The sequence below is a fragment of the Abramis brama genome, assembly GCF_963993115.1.
Source record: "Abramis brama genome assembly, chromosome: 14".
Classification (NCBI taxonomy): Eukaryota; Metazoa; Chordata; class Actinopteri; order Cypriniformes; family Leuciscidae; genus Abramis; species Abramis brama.
This window is the reverse complement of record NC_139976.1, coordinates 34085840-34108828: the sequence shown is the minus strand read 5'-3', so window position 1 is coordinate 34108828 and position 22989 is coordinate 34085840. Positions and strand designations below refer to the sequence as shown.

Sequence of the window (22989 nt, the reverse complement as noted above, 5' to 3'; positions counted from 1 at the left end):
TCTTGATATATAATAGTGTAATTTTTTTTGCACTGAACAGAATACTTTATTAATAACACTTATAGTGTAATGCAATGGAATTAATATAGTGTAATCCAATGGAATTAAATCAACACCAGGGGTGTTAAAACCCCATAGTGTAAAACTTAACAACAATTGTAAGTGTAACACTTTACACTCGGAGTGTAATTTTTCTACACTGAAAGGTGGTAAATTAACACTCTAAATTCAACACTACAAACGGTGTACTTTTTACACTAGATAGAAGTGTGGATCCGTGCACGCTCTAAAAGCTAATATTGCCCACAACCCATTGCGCTTTGGAGGAGGAACTACAAACACGAGTAAAAAGTTTTAAAAAACTACAAAACATGGTGGATATGCACGACCGACGGCTAGGTTTAGCTAAAGGTTTGAGTGACTGATCAAAGTTTAACCTGATAAAAAATTATTTATTTCATGTTATCCGTGTTATATTTCATCCACAATAACAATGTGGACTTTTAGGATCCGTTTGACTATTAACTTTTTAATGCATCATTATGCATTAATATGAGTAGAGTTCTCTGCATGAAAGACCCACGACTGCAGATCAGTGTGCTTCTGCGTTTCTCTCTGATATGGTAGAAAATTAAATGTGGAGGATTTAAACTTTGACAAGATGATTGACAGACCACATCAAGGTGACAGGATGCGACAGAGAGCAACCGTTAAAGACGCAATTATGACCTGATAGTAGTATGTCCCAAAGTTTGTCTACTGTAGCCTACTCACTTGTTACTCACTCAAAAGTATGTACTTTTTCTTCACAAAAAGAGTAAATGCTTTCAGGGCGGATAGGTGCATTAGGACGCAGCAAATGTTTACAACGGAACTAAATCAACACTGAACTGACTTCAGCTGAACAATGACACTTTTTTTTTTTGAGTTGCTTTATAGCCAAATTGAACTGTTTGCATCATTGAATCATTACTGTTGTAAAGCTGCTTTTGTCACGGTTCATGGTTTCACTGACTCGCCCTCACTATGTGTGTGCGTGTTGTGAGAGTGGGTGCGGCTCATCAGCGCGTGATGTCCTATTATATATATTGTTTGTTACTTTGTCCTGTCTTTGATGATTGTTGAGGCTCACCTGGTTCACCTCACCGTGTTTCTCTTGCATTTCGAGTCCATGTTCCTATGCAGTGGACTTCCCAAATTTTCCCTGTGGATTTACATCCTGTTCCTGCATCTACGTCTGCCCATTGCGTCCCTGCGTTACCGAGTCCAGGATCTTCATCTGCCTGCCTCCACTCTGACCAGCACTACTAACTACTGACTCTTGTATTTAATAAATTCTACTATTCACTCGCAACTGAATCCTTTAAACTTTTTCCCTTCTGAGTTCTGACAGCTTTGAAACAATCTGTAGCCTATTGTATAAAGCGCTTTAAAAAATAAAGTTGACTTGACTAGATTCTGCAGGACACGTGCTTTAGGCTATCAGATAATTAAGGTCAGTTTGGTTCTGGTGAATCAGGTGTAACACGTCTCCACCCCCAGAATAAATGAAGCTTTGATGAATAGCCTTCCAAAAACAATTAATGTCAATTTATAATTTACAGGCACTGAGCCCGCTGGGGCCAGTTGCATTAACGTAGCCATGTTAAGACCGTGTCTAAGTACTAGTTTGACCAACTAGCAGTTACACGAGATTATCTTACTCACAGCTCTGTTTTATACAGTTCATAACCAATGATTCACAGGTGTCTTCCTCCCTTTCCTTTTTGGCTAGAATTAAGGCCAAAAAGTTCTATCTTGGTCTCATCAGACCAGAGAATCTTATTTATCACCATCTTGGAGTCCTTCAGGTGTTTTTTAGCAAACTCCATGCAGGGTTTCATGTGTCTTGCACTGAGGAGAGGCTTCCGTCGGGCCACTCTGCCATAAAGCCCTGACTGGTGGATGGCTGCAGTGATGGTTGACTTACTACAACTTTCTCCCATCTCCCAACTGCATCTCTGGAGCTCAGCCACAGTAATCTTTGGGTTCTTCTTTACCTCTCTCACCAAGACTCTTCTCCCCCGATAGCTCAGTTTGGCCGGACGGCCAGCTCTAGGAAGGGTTCTGGTCGTCCCTAACGTCTTCCATTTAAGGATTATGGAGGCCACTGTGCTCTTAGGAACCTTAAGTGCAGCAGAAATTTTTTTGTAACCTTGGCCAGATCTGTGCCTTGCCACAATTCTGTCTCTGAGCTCTTCAGGCAGTTCCTTTGACCTCATGATTCTCATTTGCTCTGACATGCACTGTGAGCTGTAAGGTCTTATATAGACAGGTGTGTGGCTTTCCTAATCAAGTCCAATCAGTATAATCAGACACAGCTGGACTCAAATGAAGGTGTAGAACCATCTCAAGGATGATCAGAAGAAATGGACAGCACCTGAGTTAAATATATGAGTGTCACAGCAAAGGGTCTGTATACTTAGGACCATGTGATATTTCAGTTTTTCTTTTTTAATAAATGTGCAAAAATGTCAACAATTCTGTGTTTTTCTGTCAATATGGGGGGGTGTTGTGTGTACAATAATGAGGAAAAAAATGAACTTAAATGATTTTAGCAAATGGCTGCAATATAACAAAGAGTGAAAATTTTAAGGGGGTCTGAATACTTTCCATACCCACTGTATATACAGGCCTGTCAATTTTCTATCTCAACAGAATAAAAACAAAAATATGTGAACAAAATGCAAGTTTAGTTTCTAAAAAAATGCTTAATGTTAATTGTGTTTCTAATAGGCCTAAATGAAATCTGTTAATATAAAGTGAAAATTCAGAAATTTTGGACTAAACCTCTCAATTCATATGGATTAGTTTTGTGATCTCTTTTTGAAGTGTCAAAGTTTCAGTTGTGTAGCTGTCAATGGAGGGACAGAAATCTCTTAGATTTCATAAAAATAAAAAAAAATCATTTGTGTTCCGAAGATGAACGAAAGTCTTAGGCTACAGGTTTGGAACAATTTGAAGATGAGTAAATTATGACAGAATTTTCATATTTGGTTGGACTATCCCTTTAAATCATGGTTCACCAATCTTGGTCCTGGAGGGCCACTGTCCTGCAGAGTTTAGCTCCAACCAGCTCCAACACACCTGTTTGAAAGTTTCTAGTATGCCTAGTGAGACCTTGATTAGCTGGTTCAGGTGTGTTTAATTGGGGTTGGAGCTAAACTTTGCAGGACAGCGGCCCTCCAGGGGCCTATACCATGAAGCCGGTTTAGGCGGCTAGCCAGCTATGTTTCAGTTTAGTTTCCGCCAACCCTGGGTTTTAGGTACTATGAAAGTAGCTTGGCTTTAATCGGTGTTCGTCGCCATGGTATCTTACGCTGCACGGCTAACCTGCTCCGGGGCAGGTTATGTTCTGGATTCAAGATCTCAGACTGAAGTTTGACCAATCAGCTGAGAGCAAAGAAACATATAGTTAACTAGGTAACTTATTCCCAGTGTCTGTTGCAATGACTTCACCTTTTCTTCCAAATCCGGTGGACATCTCAGCGCAAATTGTTAGACGAGAACTTCGTAAAGAAAGAGTTTTAAGCATGACAAAATCCCCTTGCCTTTCCTGATAGTTATTTGTATGAAAGATACAGATTTTCCACTGAAGCAATGTCTTATCTTTGCGAACTTCTTGAGCCGCACATAAAGAATTTAACACGTCGAATTTGCACTTACTGTACCGCAAATATTGCGTTGCGTTTTTTTTGCAAGTGGTACATTCTTGCACGGTGGGTGACGAACAGAAGCTAGGGGAAAACACGGTTTGTCAAACCATTCGCAAGGTCGCTCTGCAGGAGTACATGAATAGTTTCATTAATAGTGATCCCCGGACATTTATCGACCATGTCCATAAAAGAGGGCTTTTATAAAATTGCCGGTAAGATATATTGATATAGGGTGACCTCACATGAACACATTTAAAAAAAAAGAAGAAAAAAAAGCAAATTTCACAAATGTACTATACAATACATGTTAAGAATTATTTTAAATCTTTTTTATTATTGTTATTCTGTTAATCTTATGATAGGATTCCCTAGAGTCATTGCAACATGTATGCAGTCTATTGCTCCAATCTCCACTGCTCTAGGGGAACATGGGGCAGATTGTGTTAATAGGAAGTCCTATCACAGCCTTAATGTTCAGGTAGAGATGATGTGAATATGTGAGATGATTATTTTCTGTGAGATGAATCTTTAAATTAATAGTAACTTTAACAGATATAACAATGATCTACTAAACATTTCATCTGCAGACGACTTGTGGTGGTCATGAACGTATGATCACAAGTTTGTATGCCAAATGGCCTGGCTCCAGTGCATGACTCACGAATTTTCCGTGAGTCTTTGTTGTGTCAGCGCTTTGAGGAAAGCAAGTTAAATTTGGTACAGTACAAAACACTTAATTTGAACTGAGATAGAAAAACCTACACAATAACCCCCTATCATGACCCTCAGACAGGGCCACAGCACCGCTTCAATGTGGCCCTCAGTAAAACCAGAGTGAAGATAGAGATGACCTTTGGCCTCCTAAAGGCACGTTTCAACTGTGTTCGGCGCTTCAGAGTCACCAGAGCCACCCAGCTGGTGCAGATGTAGATGCAATCACCATACAATATTACACTTAATAAAAGCACATTGAAACTGCAGATAGGTCTCAAACTGTTTATTGGTTTTGTGGGATGGGAGGGAGAAAGAGAGCAAGAGAAAGTTGCATCAATAAATATTCATACTAAAGTGTTACTTGGTTAAATAAGTTCACATACTGAGATCAGTTTTATCCAGCTGTTTGATCTCCAATTTTGTTTTTTTTTGTTTGTTTTTTTGGAGCCTCCTCAGCTCAGTCCAGCTCCTTTACTGTGCATTCTAGTTCAAGACTCCTTTTGTACAGGGCCCAGACTGAGTCTGTTTCCACCTGAAACATAATTCCACCACAAACATGATCATTACAAGTTTTCTGGAGGCTCATCAAATCACAAAAAGTTCCTTGACTTCCTACAAACACAGGACTGACTGTAATTTATGTCAAGGGTTTTAAATCCTTACACATTTCTTCTGAAGCCCATTGAGGTAGAGGCCTCAGTTTCTGGGTCAGGTTGTGAAAAATCCTACAAAAGAGATGTGTAAGGGCCAGTCCCTTTTTTATGCCACACATTCAAATGTTTGCCATAATAAAAAGCCCAGTGCATTCACATCAGCAACTGTCTGAGAACACACAGACAGAGTGTCTTCATTTCCTCCACCCTAATAAATAAAAATAGGCCAATGTAAAGCATAACTGTTGTAAAGCAGGTTAGTTTGGTGTTCTGTCTGCTGCATACTGACCTCTGTGTGGGAGACTGTGTATGTGGTGCTGGCTTCAACAGGGACACTGTATTTCCCTCTACTGCAGAACATACAGTCAGCCATATTTAAAACTTAAAAGTAGTAATGTATTGCACACGTACCCAGTGTTACTTGCTTAGAGGAGCCAGCACCAGGGTCAGACTGTACAGCACCTGTAATCCCATCCATAATCGGCCGTCCCTTATTGCCTACTCAGAGCCAACTCCTCCGCCACAGTGTATTCTGGTTTTCTGAATTTAACTCTTTATTTCTGTTTGCTGCAAACAAGTGTTTGTGATAAAATGTTCACAAAAATAATAAAAGGTTGTGGTAAATACTCACCACTTTGAATTATATTTTTATATTTTGTCTTTATCTGCTGCCAAGAACATTTGGAGTTGGGGTTGCATCTAAAAATCAATGGGTCTCATTCATGAAACACGAGCAGAACGAATTTTTGTGTAAATCGTGTGTAAAGTGGTTCTGGCGTAAATTTTCGGATTCATTAAAATGTTCGTATTTCCCAAATGTTAGTTGGTACGAAAGAAATCTACACCTGCTCCCAGCCACGCGTAAATAGTACGTTTAACATCCGAACGTTTTGCTCATTAATAAACTGCATTTTAATTCAACGTAATCGGGTACATATTTACACAGCATTTTGAAAAAGTATTATATATAGTAATTACATACGGTTTTTCTTTTTACTTGTATTACGAGAGCCAGTAATAGCATCTGCAAACGGAACACAAGTCCACAAGTTTTTTTTATTTTTTTATATTCAAGCTGTTTTTTTTTTGTTTTTGTTTTTTACAAGTCCGCAAGTTACAAGTGTTGCAGTCAAGCTTCATGTCGAACCATTTTCTTTTCACTTCTGGGACTGTTCGATTAAAAGATGAAACTCCATTAACTGCATCTGTAATATGCTGCCAAGCATTTTTACCTAAAGCATGTAGCCTATTACCTAAAAAAATCCTTTTTTTTTTAGGACCTGATACGCCACTATGTACGCTTGAAAATAAAATGTGTCGTTTTGAATGAACTTCTGATAATAAAACTTTAATTTCTGCATCTGAGAAATTTCTCTTCTTCATTCGCTTTTTTTTTTTTTTTTTCTTCCAAAATTATACATGTAATAATACAATAGCATTCGCTTTTGAGAAGACATGTTGAAATCCTTCGTTTCGTGTCATAATATGATGCCCATATATAGCTGTCAGTCGGTTTTAATTGGCGGGATTTATGGTAATTGAGAATGAGCGTGCACGCGCGTCCCATTTACGAGTGATTGGAATTCATTAACCCACACACACATTTCACTATCAAATCTGACGTTTACGAAGTATTTGTGAATCAGGAGAAGAATTTTCGGGAATGTCTCTTTACGCGCAAATCACTCACATATTTACTCGTATATTTACGAATGTTTCATGAATGAGACCCAATGACTTTTAATCTTTCTTAGTACATGCAAATTTTTATATATTATAAAAATAGGCTATAGGCTATATTACACGTATAGGCTACACATACATATATACATAATTTTACATAAATATAGAACGTATTTGTTTAACTTACACATTAACAATCAGCAATCTTTCTCCAACAGTCTTCTCTTGCTTTGGCAGCAGAGACCGTATTGTTTCGAGCTTGAAATACATATTTAAATTCATCGTAATTATGAATGATTATCTCTTGTTCCTCCGCAGAAAAATATATCGCTCTCGCTCTACCCGCGATTGGTTGTTCAGTGTCGACGTCACTCTTTTATGTGCACGCGCGCGTGGAGTAATCATAGCTTGAGGATCAAAGCCTGAGTTGACAGAGAAAGTTGATGAGCTGCATCATGGTACCAATAAAGCCTGATTGCATCGGTTTGGTTTTGTGAACTCAAAACTAATCCTGTAACCCCGAGTTTGTTCAGCTACCTTCATGGTACAGGCCCCAGGACTGAGATTGGTGAACCCTGCTTTAAATGGTAGTATACACGCGCACACACACACACACAAGCATTTAGACTGGGAGACATTTTGTTATTAAACAGCAAACATTTATTGATTTAATTTTAATAACTGAGGTCTGTCATAGCTGTCATGCTTTAGACATTTAAAACATAAATCCTCTTAAATACTACAGAATCATCTAATGTTGAATATAATTACAGATACCATGAGTTTCATATAAAACATTAGCAGTGTATTTTGGATTTTATCCTATTCCAACTCTAGGCCTCATGTTATTGTGACAGATAGCAAATTGTGCGTTTAAAAATACAATGGGTAGAATTACGAACAGTCAAGTATCATCAAAATAAGATGATACAAGTGACAAAATTAGAATATTAAAGAAACATCAAACATGATCAATAAAGCTGACACAATGTATAAGAGTAATCAATTAAATGAAACAAGCTCATATTTGCGTGCACAAAAACACAAATGTATTTTTTACAGCCAACACAAACTTGGCAAGAGAAGAACTGGGACGATAGAAATAGTGGATGTGGCCGCAGATGAAGGTGCTGCGGATTTTACCTCCTGTGATGTCACAACTCTGCCATTCAAGGGCTGAACTCCTCTGAAGTTGTTGGTCGTCAGAACTGAAGGGCTTGCTTTGAAAAAGGTAGATGTGCTGAATCGGTTGATCTGTTTGGAGGAATAAATTCAACTGAGTGACTTTTAGGTTTTAACTCAGAATATGAAAAATGTTGCCATCTAGTAATAGATGTATATGATTTTTATGAATTACTCTACGATAGAGTTGCCTTGACTTACAAAGTCCTGGCTGACTTTGATGGGATCTTTGAACACAGTCCAGATCACAGCTTCATTGCAGTTGGGTGTGGTTAGGGAGCCTTGGTACCGGTAATATTTAGTCCTGTTCACCCCTTCAAGCAGACTGTCCATTGTGATTTGATTCATGATGTCTGTGGTTGAATTACCTAAATACACAAAAACGTCAAGAGGGTGTAAGGAACTACTTGGCCGTCTTCAGGTATGATTGCATAACATGTAAGTGAGATATAATTGCTGCAGCATGTGCAATAAACAGAAACAACCGATAAAAAAAAAGAACGTACAGTACCGAGTACAATTTATCAGAAAAAATGCAGTGTGTGAACAAGTTACAAAACAATATAAATAAAAAATAGAATACAAACATAAAAAAAACAGGTGTCACCAAATTGAAGAAGAGATAATAATAAATAAAAAAAGATTCCCGTAACTGGTAATCCAAAAAACACAAAACTAACTAGAAATTGTAGAAACAAAACCCAAAATCTTCAGTGTATTCGACGCTTTACATGAACTATGCTAACTAAAACCAAAAATACAAAAAGTTGCGATCACTCTTAACCTAACTAACAATGAAGATATAACTGTAGATGTTTGCAAATTGCTGTAAGAACACCAATCGACAGAATTAGAAAGTGGCACAAACCGGCAACGTATAGTAGGAAACCAGTAGTAAATTCAGAATTAGGTAATTAACAAAACAAACATGATCAAGTGGCAAGACCACAAACACACCACGTTCATAACTTTGGCTAATCAAGGACAAATACTACACGAATTTAGGCTCTGATAATGTCTGATGTTGCACTTAACACGAGACTCAATTACTAACGCTGAATCAGTGAAGACTATCAAACTGAGATAATATTTGCAATACATATCGTTAACCAAAGTACGAAGACCACATGGCAAACATCGCTTTCACAGAATTGAGTGAAGTCTGACGCTGATCTGGCTCACTACTCAAAAATTAAAAATCTGTCAACATTGTTGTTCAAAAACCTTTATGACTTTCTTTTTTCTGTGGAAAACAAAAGAAGGTATTTCTCTATGATCTGTGCCTGAATGCCATTGTTGTTTTGGACCACACTGACACTCAATATATGGACAAAAACAGTTGAAACATTCTTTCAATGGGGAACGACATGAAGGTGAGGAGTGACAAAATGTTCATTTCTGGGTAAACTATCAACAACAAACTATTTCTTTACCTGAAAAAGAGATCTGTGTCAAAAAAGATGTTAGGATATCCCAACTTTTTGTTTTGTTTTGTTCATTGGTTCCCTGTTGGTTAAAGAAAAATACATACACATGAGCACACAACTAAGCCATGAATATACTTTAAGGTTTGCGCTTGACTCTGGATATAACGTGGTCTTGCTCACCTCAATAAAGAAACCAAGAACAGCCAATCCTGTGCTGTCATTAGCAGCAAGAGCAGCTGCCACACTCCCGTTGTATTTTGAATGGACATTCACAATGTGCAGCTGAGAAACAGAATCAGACGTATAAAGATAATGCATTTGGGATAATGATATGTGGAATAATGCAATGCATTTGCATGGAAAATGAATTCATTCATACCTCCATTGGGTATTGTTTGCCATCCACAGTGTGTTCGGAGCCAGGTGAGGAGCTGCCGTTACCCCAGTGGAGATGGAATTGTTTAGTGTTGTATAGACCTGGAAGATCACCTCCTTGCACTGTCATTTTTTCATCATCCAGGTTGACCACCACTGTGAAGACAATGGACATAATAATGTTGAAAACAGTTGTGTACAAATTTTTTTCAAAATTCTTTGATGAATATAAAGTTCAAAAGAACAGCATTTAATATTTTCTAACATTATAAATTATAAATAAATGTCTTTACTCTAACTTTTGATCAGTTTAACTCATCCTTGATGAATAAAAGTATTGATTTATTTCTTTCCCCCAAAAATAAAATTAAACTTCTTACTGACCCCAAACTTTTGAACGGTAGTGTTTAATGTTACAAAAGCTTTAGATTTCAGATAAATGCTGTTCTTTTGAACTTTCTTTTCATCAAAGAATTTTGAAAAAAAAAAAAATTGTACACAACTGTTTTCAACATTGATAATAATAATGAATGTTTCTTGAGCATCAAATCATCATATTAGAATGATTTCTGAAGGATCATGTGACACTGAAGACTGGAGTAATGATGCTGAAAATTCAGCTTTGATCACAGGAATAAATTACACTTTACTGTATATTCACATAGAAAACAGCTATTTTAAATAATAATATTTCACAATATTACTGTTTTTGTTTGTATTTTTAATCAAATAAATGCAGCCTTGGTGAGCAGAAGATACTTCTTTTAAAAACATTAAAAATCTTACTGACCCCGATTTTGCACATGTGAAATTTAACATGTAAAAACGTGTGTTTTGCACATGTGAAATATGTGGATCACATGTGAAACGTGTTTTGCACATGGGAAATGTGTGCTTTTGAAACATTTACACATGCGATTACATGTGAAACACATGAGCTCACATGCGAAATGTAAAATTCCCATGTGAAACCTATAATCACATGTGAAACCCATGAGATCACATGTAAAATTCCCATGTGAAACCTATAATCACATGTGAAACCCATGAGATCATATGTGAAACCTGAAATTCCCACGTGAAACCTATAATCACATGTGAAACGTAAAATTCCCATGCGAGACCCATGTAATAACATTTGAAACCCATCAACAATCTATGTTAAACCTACACCCCATGTAAACCTGCAACTTCATGTGAAACCCATGTAAAAATCATTAAGCAATATACCACAGAAAACGGTAGGCCTACCATGTTCTTTTGTAGGGCCTATAGCCATGTTTCCCAACATTAAATTGAGCTTTTATTTCATTTCAAAATATGCAATACAAATTGAATGTTTAAAACAAACAAAGCAAAACCAAATTAAAATTATACATAGAAAAATAAAAAGCCTATAAAACGCTGATGTATATAGGGCATGTGCGTGTATTGTGTGTTTGTGAACGTGTGTTGTTTCAGTCCTCTGTTTCTCCTTCAGCAGACATCCTGTTTTGGGATAGAAGAACAATCAAAGATTAGGGCAGTGCAAACACAAGTCTATCCTGATAAACTAAAATTTTCTTTCTTTTCTTTCTGGATTACAGGATTGTATTTGTTAATTTCAAGTGATGACTGGTCTATGTATATTGGCTGTAGCCAAATATATAAACAAGCAGATCCTGTGCACACCTACAGCATGCCCTCTAGAAGGTTCTAAAGATAACACATTTATTAGTATCTTTGTAGGTTTGTTGGTGTTTTAATGGCATGCCAGCCAAGGTTCCTTGGCATGTAAGAAGTTGAAATGCTATAAAAGAGCAATTAAAAAAAAAAAAAAAAAAAAAAAAAAAAAAAAACGTATATAAAAGGTCTTTAAAGTTTCCTTTGGATAAAAACCTTAAAATGGATTTAGTGTCATCGGTATCTTAGCATTATAGCAAGGGTACCCAATCCTGTGCCCAATTATCAAGCATTTCTGAAGATCTTAATGAGTTGGTTCAGCTGTGTTTGATTAGGACTGGAGCTGAACTTTGCAGGAAGGTAGATCTTCAGAAACGTGATTGGGCACCCCTGATATGCAGTATAAATTAGTGTTGGGCGATATGCTCAATTTTCATATCATCCTATCGTCAGCCTGTTCGATCGACGATACACGATATTATTGTTTGACTCAGAGTATTCCGTTTATTATGTCTGTTGTGATGTAAATTAAGTATTCCAACATGTAAAGGCGGACATACACTGTGAGATGTCTGTGCGATTTCAGCAAGGTACCTACTCACACTGAACGAGTAGATCGCATGCGATGTAAAGCCAAAGCTCAGGATTTCTGTGCTCATACTATAGCCTACGGTCCGAACGTCGAGCTGCGACTTCACTGTGTAACACTCTCAATATTAGCGATGTCACATCAATAAAATACAAATAGTTCAGTCATCTCACGTTGCAAAGGTGATGTGTATTATATAAACACCCAGAAAGTACATATCCTTAATCCAACACATGAAAAAAAGTCCACCTGGTCGTGACTCATCATAGTTCCCATTGTCTTTGCACTAACAAATGAGTCGCATAACTCTTACCACAACCTTCATTAGTCCCAGACAAATGTACCCCAGTCTTTGGTGCTGCATTGCGTCAAAAAGTCCAATGTCACGAAACACTCCAAAACAACACAAGTAAATCCTGCCAGCGAGGCATGCTGCAAACAAGGATATCCACCTGGTAAATTTGAGGTCCGTCAATTGGAGAAGTTCCCGGGAAAACAACACTCCACACCTTGGTTCCTACCCCCTTATATACATATGCAATCACCATTCATGAAGAAAACACCAAACAGGAAGAAACAAAAACAGGAAATAATAGTCCAGCACAGCATTATAGGAAATGGAGTCAAGAACTTCATAGTATTAGAAACCAAGATACAACTTGATAACCTTAATCCAATTTCCATTCTTGCATAACATACTGACACAAATTAAATATAAATATGTAGAGGTGCTACATAGTTCCCTCCCCCAATCTATGACATAGCAGGAATAGGACCATAGTACCTTTTCAAATTAACAACATTAATACTGTCAGCTTTTTCAGGAGAACCCCATCTTATACTCTAGTTTACTGGCCCCAATTTCTTTTCCACCCTAGCAGGCCCCTCCCATTTAGGCGCAAGCTTGGCTGAAAACCTGTTAGGAGCACTAGAGATAGGATGAGAACGGAACCAGACCAGATCACCTGGTTTAAACTGCGCATCTTTATGCCGGGCATTGTAATATCTGGCTTGTCTGGCACGTTGCAATCCCACTCTACGTGCTACCTCATCTGCCAATATTCTTTGTCTGTCTAGCAATGTATAGGCAGCTTTATTCGGAGATGGTGATTTATATAAAAGTCTTTTAAGCGGACCTTTCAAAGATCTTCCAAGCATCAGTTGTGCCGGAGTTACACCAGTCGACTCATGATGTGCTGAGTTGATAGCGAATCTTAGCTCTGGAAGCCACTGATCCCAATTCGAGTGCTTATCTCCAACAAATGAGGCAATCATAGTCTTCAAGGTCTTATTTACTCTTTCGGTTTTTGTTTGGGGATGATAACTGGTTGTTAATTTCTGCCCCACTCCCCAATCTTTACACAGTTCAACCAAAAGATTTGAAGTGAATTGAGGCCCCCTGTCAGATACAAGATATCGAGGTACCCCCCACCTGGTAAATATCTCTTCCTTTAGTATTTTCACTATCTTCGGTGTTGTACTATCTTTTAATGGAGTTCGACCCATTTTGTATAGTAGTCAACAATCACCAGCAGGATCGTGTTTCTTTTCTTACTTAAAGGAAGAGGACCCATTAGATCAATTCCCAGCGTATGGCTGGGTTCTGTAACTTCAGTTGACTGCATAAGCCCAGACGGTTTGGAACATTCCCCCTTGTACCTCTGGCAAACGTTACATGTCTTGACATGTTCACAAACGTCTTTGCGAACAGTAGGCCACCAGGCCACCTCTAAGACCCTCATGAGTGTCTTTAATCTGCCTAGATGTCCTCCCAAGGGGTTGTATCCTCCCTGGTTTCTGAGGCAGATCTTGATTACGTTTCTTCAATGATGGAATGTCAGGGTCACTAGCCTGGGCTTTAGCTATCTCAGACAGATTGTGTGGCAAGTCAGTAGTGAGTTTGGATCTTGTTATAACCATGCAGGGTAACACACCTTCAGAGCGGGCCGGATATATTCTCGAAAGAGCATCTGGTACCTGGTTGAGGCAACCCCGTCGATAGAAAACCTTAAAGCTAAAAGCTTGCAGTCGAAGAATCCACCTTGTCAACCTTGAAGACGTCTTCGGGCAATTAAAGGCCCAAGTCAAGGCTGCATGGTCTGTATAAACTTCAAACTCCACTCCTTCCAAGTAATGCCTCCACTTATCCACAGCCCAGACTACTGCCAAGCACTCTTTCTCGGAAGTTGAATAATTCGTTTCAGCCCCCTTTAGCATTCTTGAAGCATAGGCAATCACCTTCTCACCTTCTTCAGTACATTGAGTAAGTACAGCACCTAGCCCCATGTCGCTTGCATCGGTATGTACCTGGAAGGGGAGTGACAAATTAGGCTGAGATAGCACAGGAGGATTTGTGACTGCACGTTTCAATTGCTCAAAACTGTCCTGACATTCCTGCATCCAATTCCATCTCACTCCCTTCCGCTTCATATGATTTAAAGGCGCAGCAACATCCGCAAAATGAGGTATAAACTTGTGATACCATCCTACAAGTCCTAGAAACCTCTGTAGCGACAAGAGATCACCGGGCACTGGATATTCACTTATGGCTTGGGTTTTGTCAGGATCCACCTCCACACCATTGTCTGACACTATGTGTCCCAAGAACTTCAGCTGACGTTGAAAGAAGTGACACTTCTTCATGTTCAGACTTAATCCTGCTTTACACAATTTCTCCATTACAGCCCTCAAATCGACTAGATGTTGCTCTTTTGTCTTGGAATATATGATGATATCATCAATATACACGAAGCAGATTTTTCCAATGATCTCACTCAATACTGTCTGCATCAACCGTTGGAAAGTGGCTGATGAGTTCCGTGCTCCAAACGGCATGGTCTTAAATTGAAATAGACCTGCTGTAGTAACAAAGGCTGTTTTCTGCTTAGACTCCTCTGCCATCTCCACCTGCCAATAACCTGACTTCAGGTCTAAGGCAGAAAACCACGTTGCCCCGTCCAAGGACTCCAAAATTTCGTGGATCATGGGCATAGTATAGGCATCTGAAATGGTCTTGCTATTTACCTTCCGATAGTCAACACAGAATCGGAATGTTCCATCAGTTTTCTCTACCAGGACAACGGGTGACGACCAAGGAGAGAGAGAGGGTTCAATGATTCCCGGCACATTCTTTCTGGTTCTTGAAAAGGAATATGATTGTTCCTCAGTTATAGGATAATACAAGCTGAGGTTGCTCCGTGGATGAGAGCCAATCATTTGATTTCCAGATCCTTGGATAAAAGATGCTTGTTGACAACAGATAAAAGGATAACCAGAGTCACCTCTTTTAGAGGGTAGTTTGTAGCAGAGTTGTGAGAAGTCAAAGGTGGCACCAACACGAGTCAAGAAGTCCAATCCCAGAACAACGGGAAAAACCAGGTGGGAGTCTTCCATTATATACACCTCCAACTTCCCTCTTTCTTGGTGCCATTCATACTTCAGCTCAACTTGTCCCTTCGATTGATGCATCTTTCCATCAGCCATCACAAAGTTCTGCTTAACATTCTGAATTTCATCATGCATACCTGCAATCTCCTTCCATCGGCTCTCTTGCATTAGGGTAAAGGCACTTCCCGTATCCACCACAGCCTCCACCTGCCATCCACTCAGCATGATAGGGACCACCAGAAGTGATGCTGGATTAATTTGATTCCGATGGTGATATCACTGACAGACCTGCTGACATACTGGGAGCAACGGGTTTGTTAGAGCCTCTTTTATTTATCTTGTCTTTTCCAGCTTTGTCATTGACTTTTTGCCAGTAATCTTTTATACTCATACAATCTTTTTCCACCAGGGATCCAATCTTAACTAACTGGAACTAACTTAACTCAAGGAACCTGCTATTTTGGGGTTGACATTATTGAGGATCTTGTTAACCAGCTCTTCCTCACTCAACTCAGGTTTCCATTTTATACACAAAGCTCTGTAATCATATGCAAAGTCTCTGAGCTTTTGTTCAGGTTGCTGCACCATCACTCTCAGCTTCTCCTCCACTTCACTCATATAGTCTGCAGGGAGAAAGGCTGCCATGAAAGCTTCTTTAAATGATTTCCAATCATGGACTGTACACTTTACCGCCCTCCACCAACTCGAGGCTGAACTTTTTAAAACTGTACTCAATGTCCCAAGCAACTCAGGCCATGAAAGAGGTCTTATCTCCATGTAGCTTTCACATCGTTCTATGAAATGCAATACATCCGCAATTTCCATAGATAGTCCAAATTCAGGAAACTCTAGTCTAATCGGAGGATTTGCACAGAAGGAGGATGCACCGGCCAGACCAGACAAGCTATGTGTATTAGTCTGAGACACATTACTCACAGGCTCAACATGGACTTGGGGAGTCGTGGTTCTACTTGTAAGTAACCGTGGAGAAGTAGGGGTACTACAGAACTTAACTTTCAACAGTTTCCTCGTGCCGGGTTGCCTATAGACTATATCATGTATCCAGAGATATTGTCAAAACAAGCATCAGCTATCAATATCAAGATGATTTAGCATTTCCAATTTATGTATTAAATTATTATTAGTATTATTGTAGGCCTATATTATTATTATTATTAGGGAAGGCCTAGGCTACTTTTATTATTAAAGTGATAGGCTGTTAAATTGCCACGCAATAATTTCATAGCGCATCACCGCAAAACCAACGCGCTGTGAGGATAATAAAATATCACAGCTTACTCCTCCTCATTGAAAATTGTCTAAAACATTTAGGTCGATTACAATGAATTATAGGCATATCATTAATTATTAACCATCTATAATATGTCCGAACACTGCAATAATTCATCAATGAAAATTAAAAACAGCTTTATTTCAAAAACATTGTTTAACAAATTAATAAAAGAGGCAAAGTGTAGCCTACATCGCAGGTGGCTTGGAAGAAGTGGGTAATGGTTAATCCATTTTGCAACACGGACTGGAGGTAAGCAACAGTAATTTGTAGCTAGTTTGAACTACAGAACTTAAAGATCTCCCTCTTTTCTGTGTTTTTTTTTTTTTTGCTGCAGATGAAATTGTTAAACTTCTGTTTTCGCGCAGGCGCAGTGAGGGAAAAACACTGAGTTTAGGGCAATCGGTTTGTATCTCTGCTTCAACTGCGCGATATAGTCACGAGGAGCGACCAAAATTTCTAACATGCCAGAAATTCATCCGACCATCCGATTGCGGTCGGGAGAGGTTAATCGCCTCTCGTTTCCCCCTGTACACTGCACGACAAAAGACGCACGACAAAGCTGAAAATCGGCCCGACCCGAAAAAGAGTCGCACGAGTCAGAATTCGGCTCAAAATCGGACGAAAATCGCAGTGTATGCCCGCCTTATCCTCTCATGCCGTTACATAGGATTTTGACAGTACTTCTGCACAAGATGAAAACACATTTCAAGAAAGATTCAGAGTTTGCGCCCGCGCAAAGCTCGCTCTGTCTGGACTTTAAATGGATTAACACGTTTACGTTACCACATGCATGGTCGGCTTATTAAAGGGATAGTTCACTTTGAAATTAAATTTTGGTATGTTTTAGCTTACCTCAAGGGCATCCAAGATGTAGGTGACTTTGTTTCCGCAGTAGTTTATATTTTGATATTTTTTAGGTCAAACCGTTCTTGTCTGTCAGTCAACAATGCAGGTCTATGGTCACCACCTCAAAGAGCATGCACAGAGAAGTCCAAATTAAACATGATTTAATGACTCGTAAATGTATGTACACATTGATGTATGTACACATAAGTTGAGGAGGGTCTGCAGCGATCATTTTTCCCCTGATGATTTTATAAACCAAGGAGTGGATCGCATAGTACTGACATCATCAGCTGTGCCTATGGTGTTTTCGCATCCAACGGAGGTATGTGAACAACGTCTTTGTATGTGTCCTTTCTATTTGTAAAGCTGGCATTACATGAAATGTTATGTGAAGTTAGTAAAACAATTTTTTTGGGGGGGGACTTGCATTTCTATAACTACTACTTTTTTATATGGGCACCATATATTTGGTAAGAATGGTTTTACATGAGAGAGATATGTAGTCAAACCAATGTGAAACTACGTGTACTACTCATAAGGGTGCAGTCAATGATACTACTACTACTACTACTACTAATAATAATAATAATAATAATAATAATACACAGTGTGTATTCATGTTCGTGTAGCTCTACTTACATAAATATGGTTGTGAAAAAAATTCAACGTTGTCTGTTGATATATCGAAATCGCCTTCCATTGCGATTTAAATATGTTTAGATCTTCACAGTGAAAGGTAACACTTCCGAAATCTCTGTGTAAACAATGAGTGAGGTACCGAAGCGCCCGCACCCTCAGATCACTTGGACGTGGCTGTGTACAAGAGGTAAAAACGATATAAATACTGTTTGTTTTCTCACACAAACCGCTCGTTTCGTGTCTTAGGCCATGAATGTGTACTTACGATGGGGAATTGTTTAATTTGGACTTCTCTGTGCATGCTCTTTGAGATAGTGACCATAGACCTGCATTATATGACTGACAGACAAGAACGGTTTGACCTAAAAATATCAAAATTGAAACTACTGCGGAAACAAAGACACCTACATCTTGGATGCCCTTGAGGTAAGCTAAAACATACCAAAATTTAATTTCAAAGTGAACTATCCCTTTAAGCATAATCACATTAAGAACATGGATGTAAACGTGCTCTTATTCCCTAAAAGTGAAAGCAAAATGGTCCTAACTTTTGGCATCTGTCTCTTCATTAAAGTCCGCGTGAATCGGAAGTTGCAACAGAGGGACAGGGTTTTTGCTTTAGCGCTCCTCCTCTCCATCTCTGCTCATAGAAGGGAGGGTTAAGGATGTTCAAACCCAACTCGTCAAACAGACGTCATCAGAGAAGGGATGCCATTCCAGGGCGGAAGCAAATTTTCAGATTTTGATTAATGATTACCACGACAAACTATTTGTTTTCTGTGTATTAACTTAAACGGATTAATTGTTCACCTCAAGACAAAGTAATGTGCGCTAACAAAGTAAATAGGGTCAATTTTGATTTCATGATATACGTTTTCTTTTAAGGCGGTGTTTGAAGCTGCTTTTGATTTTCACAGATGACTTATTTGCTGTGTTCGGATCTAAAGACCGTTAGCTATTAAGCCTATATATATGTTTAGTGATATTATTATTATTATTAATTTGTAATTGTATTGTTATTAGTGTTATTAGTCGGTCATTAAATGTTTTGTGAATATGTTATGGAAACAAAAAATGCTGGCGAACAGCAATGTCGTTTTCATCTTGGCTTAAACAACTGTATAAGAGTGATGCGTCTCTTTTATAAAAAGCACTATTGACAATTTGTGAATAGATCACAGAATAGACTGTTGGATCATCTGAAGATTACCTTTCTGCTCGTCTCCTCAGATCTTTTAACTTTTGTAAGAAATGAGATTGATAACTTTAAAATTTGAAAACAAGTTTGGAATTAGCTGCCAAAGAGGGCCTAAATAATCCAATAATCCATACTGTGTAAAACAGATGTCAATAATTCATCAAAAAGTGCAAAAGTATTATTTTCATTAGAGTATGACCTCTCTTTAAATTGGAGACGTGAAAAATAACATTTTTGTGTGCTAAAGGAGTCATGAAATGGATAATCAAAATATTCTTGATATTTACACATTTAAGAGGTGAGATTAGAAAATGATCACATTTACAAACATTGGACATTTTTAGCGCAAAACACTTTGCAAACTTTATGAACTCCAGGAACAAAATATAAAATACTGAAACGGCATTTAAAGCGTCAACGATTTAAAGTGCCAACGATTTCGATTTTGGCACACTGCAGCAGCTGACCACTAATGAGCGAATGTACAGTGAAGTGACAACGTGACATTAGGGGTGTCGAAATGAATCGTTTCAATGATGCATCGCGATGCAAACGAGGACGATTCGGTATCGGTATAGTAATAGACCATAACCGATTATAATGTACTGATACTTTTCTGACGTCATTTGTTGCGTACGTGCTTTGTCGCGGTAGCACTGAGGGAGGCGAGACGCGAGTGTAAACGCAGCCATACTGTACCTTTAATTAAAGTTGTATATTATTTCCATGAGGATAAAGATGTTTATGTCAGTGAGTGGTCAGTGTGAAGCAAAGGCGATACATGTATGAATGATCAAATTAAAATTGTTCACCCAAAAATCTAAATTTTGTCATCACTTACTCACCCTCAAGCTTTTCCAAACCTCTTTTTTGTTTAACAGAAGAAAGAAACTCATACAGGTTTGTAACAACTTGAGGGTGAATTTTTAGGTGCACATTTCTTGAAATTACCACCACAAAACCAGTCATTTTAATCACAAAACTCACTAGAAAAAAAATAAAAGGCAAAATGCAGTATAGGTGGAACTGTAAAATTGAAATGCTTACCCTTGTACTGCTTATTTGGTGACATATGTATGAAAAATACACTTTTGCCACATACTCCCCTCTTCAGTTACAAATTGTTTGCAATGCGCTAAAACAGATCCTTTTAAATCCTGTGGAGTTTGTCTACTATGTTTGCGATTTTTGTGCGTTGATAATATATTTGTTTCAAATGTAGTTTGCAAAAGGGCATGTTACAGTCTCATGTTGCTTTAGATGGCTTGCAAGATGGCTAAAATATGTCTTTTCCTCACAGATGCCACTGAACTCACAAACTGAACAACTGAATGTAGAAAATCTCTTGCTTTTTTTTTCAGAGTGAAATCTTGCCAGATGAGTCTTTAACGCACCTTTGGTTTTGAATGTACACACACAATGTATGTAAATGCAGTGAAGTGTTCTGGTCACGTGCCAGTGTTTCAGTAGATATTGCTGTAGGAGAATTGACTGGCTTTTGTCAGAAAACTTGCAATGACGACAGAGCATCACTTTGGCCACACCCTGATGGAGAAATAAAAGTACAATTGATCACAAAATAATAATAATAATTTGACGCTTATAAAATAATTTAACATAACTATATTAGTTAGGCCTGTTTCCTTAAATTTGTGATGAAACTGGAGTTGCAAACAATTTTACTCCATATTGTAACGCATTTATAATTGAAATATACTTAGGCTATACAATACAAAGTGTTTCAAAAATTGAAGAACTCTAATCCTAGATTATGTGATCACTAATATAAATCACTTGCCACCAGTGCACGAATTTGAGTACACAAAATAATAGTATCAGCTGATTCACGACCTAGGAAGCTTATTGAGGCACCCACTGATAACGGCCTTCTGAAATGCCGTCCTCAAGAGGTCAAAATGCTGTTTCAAATTGAGCGCCATTTTATCGTACCTGGAACGTTAGATATTCAGGTTTATGTCGGTCTCTTCACGGGACAATTGCAAAAGTTTACACAATCTTAATCATCACGCTCACGTTACTCTAAAATAGCGTATTAATGTGTTTAACATTACACATTTCATAGATTTCAGATTACTCGCATCCATAAAAGTAACGTTAGGCCTAACTTTACATGGGCTATAGAGAGCCTAAGTCCCTCCCCTTCCGGTGGAACACCATGGGACCTTAATTCGGAAAAATATTGTATGGTAGTCAATGGCGCGAGACAACAAAAATTTTGATCTCGTTTGAATTGTGACCTGAATTACACATATGATGTTTGTCAATTTAAAAGATACATTTTAAAGTCAAGAAAGTCGCAGTTTGATGGAAGACTGTGAAAATACATAATTACAAAGACTACACACCCAAAAGGCGCACATGTGACGTCATACCTTTTCTCTCAATGAATGAAGCTAACTTTACTGAAGCTAACGTCTGTCATTTTTTCTATAGTCTTACGTTATAATCGTAACGTTACGCCGTCATGCCTGAGTGTTTTGTACCAGACTGCACACATACGAGCAACGGTGACGTACACAGTGCGAGACGAGAGATGTAGTTCATTGAGCGATTTTCACATAAAACTAAATGTTACTCTTCTGTTTTATGACAAACTGCAACTTTCTTGACTTTCATAATTATCTTTTAAATTGACAAACATCATATGTGTAATTCAGGGCACAGTTCAGACGGAATAAAAAGATAAGTTGTCTCTCGCCATTGACTACCATACATTTTTTTTCCGAAATAAGGTCCCATGAGCCGGAAGCGGAGGGGAGGGACTTAGGCTTTCTATAATGAGAAAGACCGCGTTCTCTTCATATCAACTCTTCAGTCTTCACGTTACGGAAACACAAAAATATCATATAACATACCAAAATTAAACATATTACAATGTTTTATTAATTAATTTGAGGTAATATACCACGTTCCCTAAGCTAAAAGTATGTTATATGGGGGGCTTCCCCTCGTAAGTTAACATTACACAAGTTAAGCCTAACATTTTAAGGTTTTAAATGTAAACACTTAACGTTATAAATATCCACACAAAAACAACGAATATGTTTACATTGTACGAATATGTTGTACATAAGTTTTTGTCAATAAACTTGAACATATTCTAAAATTTTACATATTCCGTGCCAAGTGAACTTGACGTAACGTTACACTTAACTTCTCTCAGACATAACTTATAAAACATTTCTAAATACCAATCACAAATACGTCTCAGGACGTAACAACACAAAAAACATTGAATATGTTTTACATTTTTGTCGTAAAAAAAGGTCTAAAATTGATCATTTATTCAGTGGCACTTACCTGTAACTTATGACTTTGACAAAATGTCTCCCGCAAAGTCAAATGAGCTGTATCCTTCCGCGAAGTCAAATTAAATGAGCCATAATCCAGATCCTTCTTCTTCTTCTTCTTCTTCTTCTTCTTCTTCTCCTCCTTCTTTCCGGCAGACTAGGCACTACTAGTGCATTGCTGCCTTCCACTGGTGATAAAGATACTCTAAATTAAGGCTCCCCCTAGCCTATATTTTCCAATATATGCCCGCGGCCTTTAGGAAGTGAAATAGTTCCAATGCTCTTTCTGTTTGATTAGGACCATCACCCATCAGAGTTTTAACAGAGAATAAAT

The 22989-nt window shown here is 38.2% G+C and overlaps 1 protein-coding gene across 1 annotated transcript in view; it reads right to left on the bottom strand.

Annotated features, from left to right (window-relative positions):
* Positions 1 to 7392: 7392 nt before the first annotated feature.
* The window catches only part of LOC311096729 (carbonic anhydrase 4-like), a 19530-nt gene continuing 3933 nt past the window's right edge, over positions 7393 to 22989 (bottom strand). The window contains exons 4-8 of the mRNA XM_084136056.1: positions 9734 to 9885; positions 9535 to 9636; positions 9361 to 9433; positions 8129 to 8295; positions 7393 to 7999 (exon numbers count right to left, since the gene is read on the bottom strand). Coding sequence (XP_083992182.1) covers positions 7802 to 7999; positions 8129 to 8295; positions 9361 to 9433; positions 9535 to 9636; positions 9734 to 9885 — 692 coding nt within the window. The 3' untranslated portion in view covers positions 7393 to 7801. The remainder of the gene's footprint in view (positions 8000 to 8128; positions 8296 to 9360; positions 9434 to 9534; positions 9637 to 9733; positions 9886 to 22989) is intronic.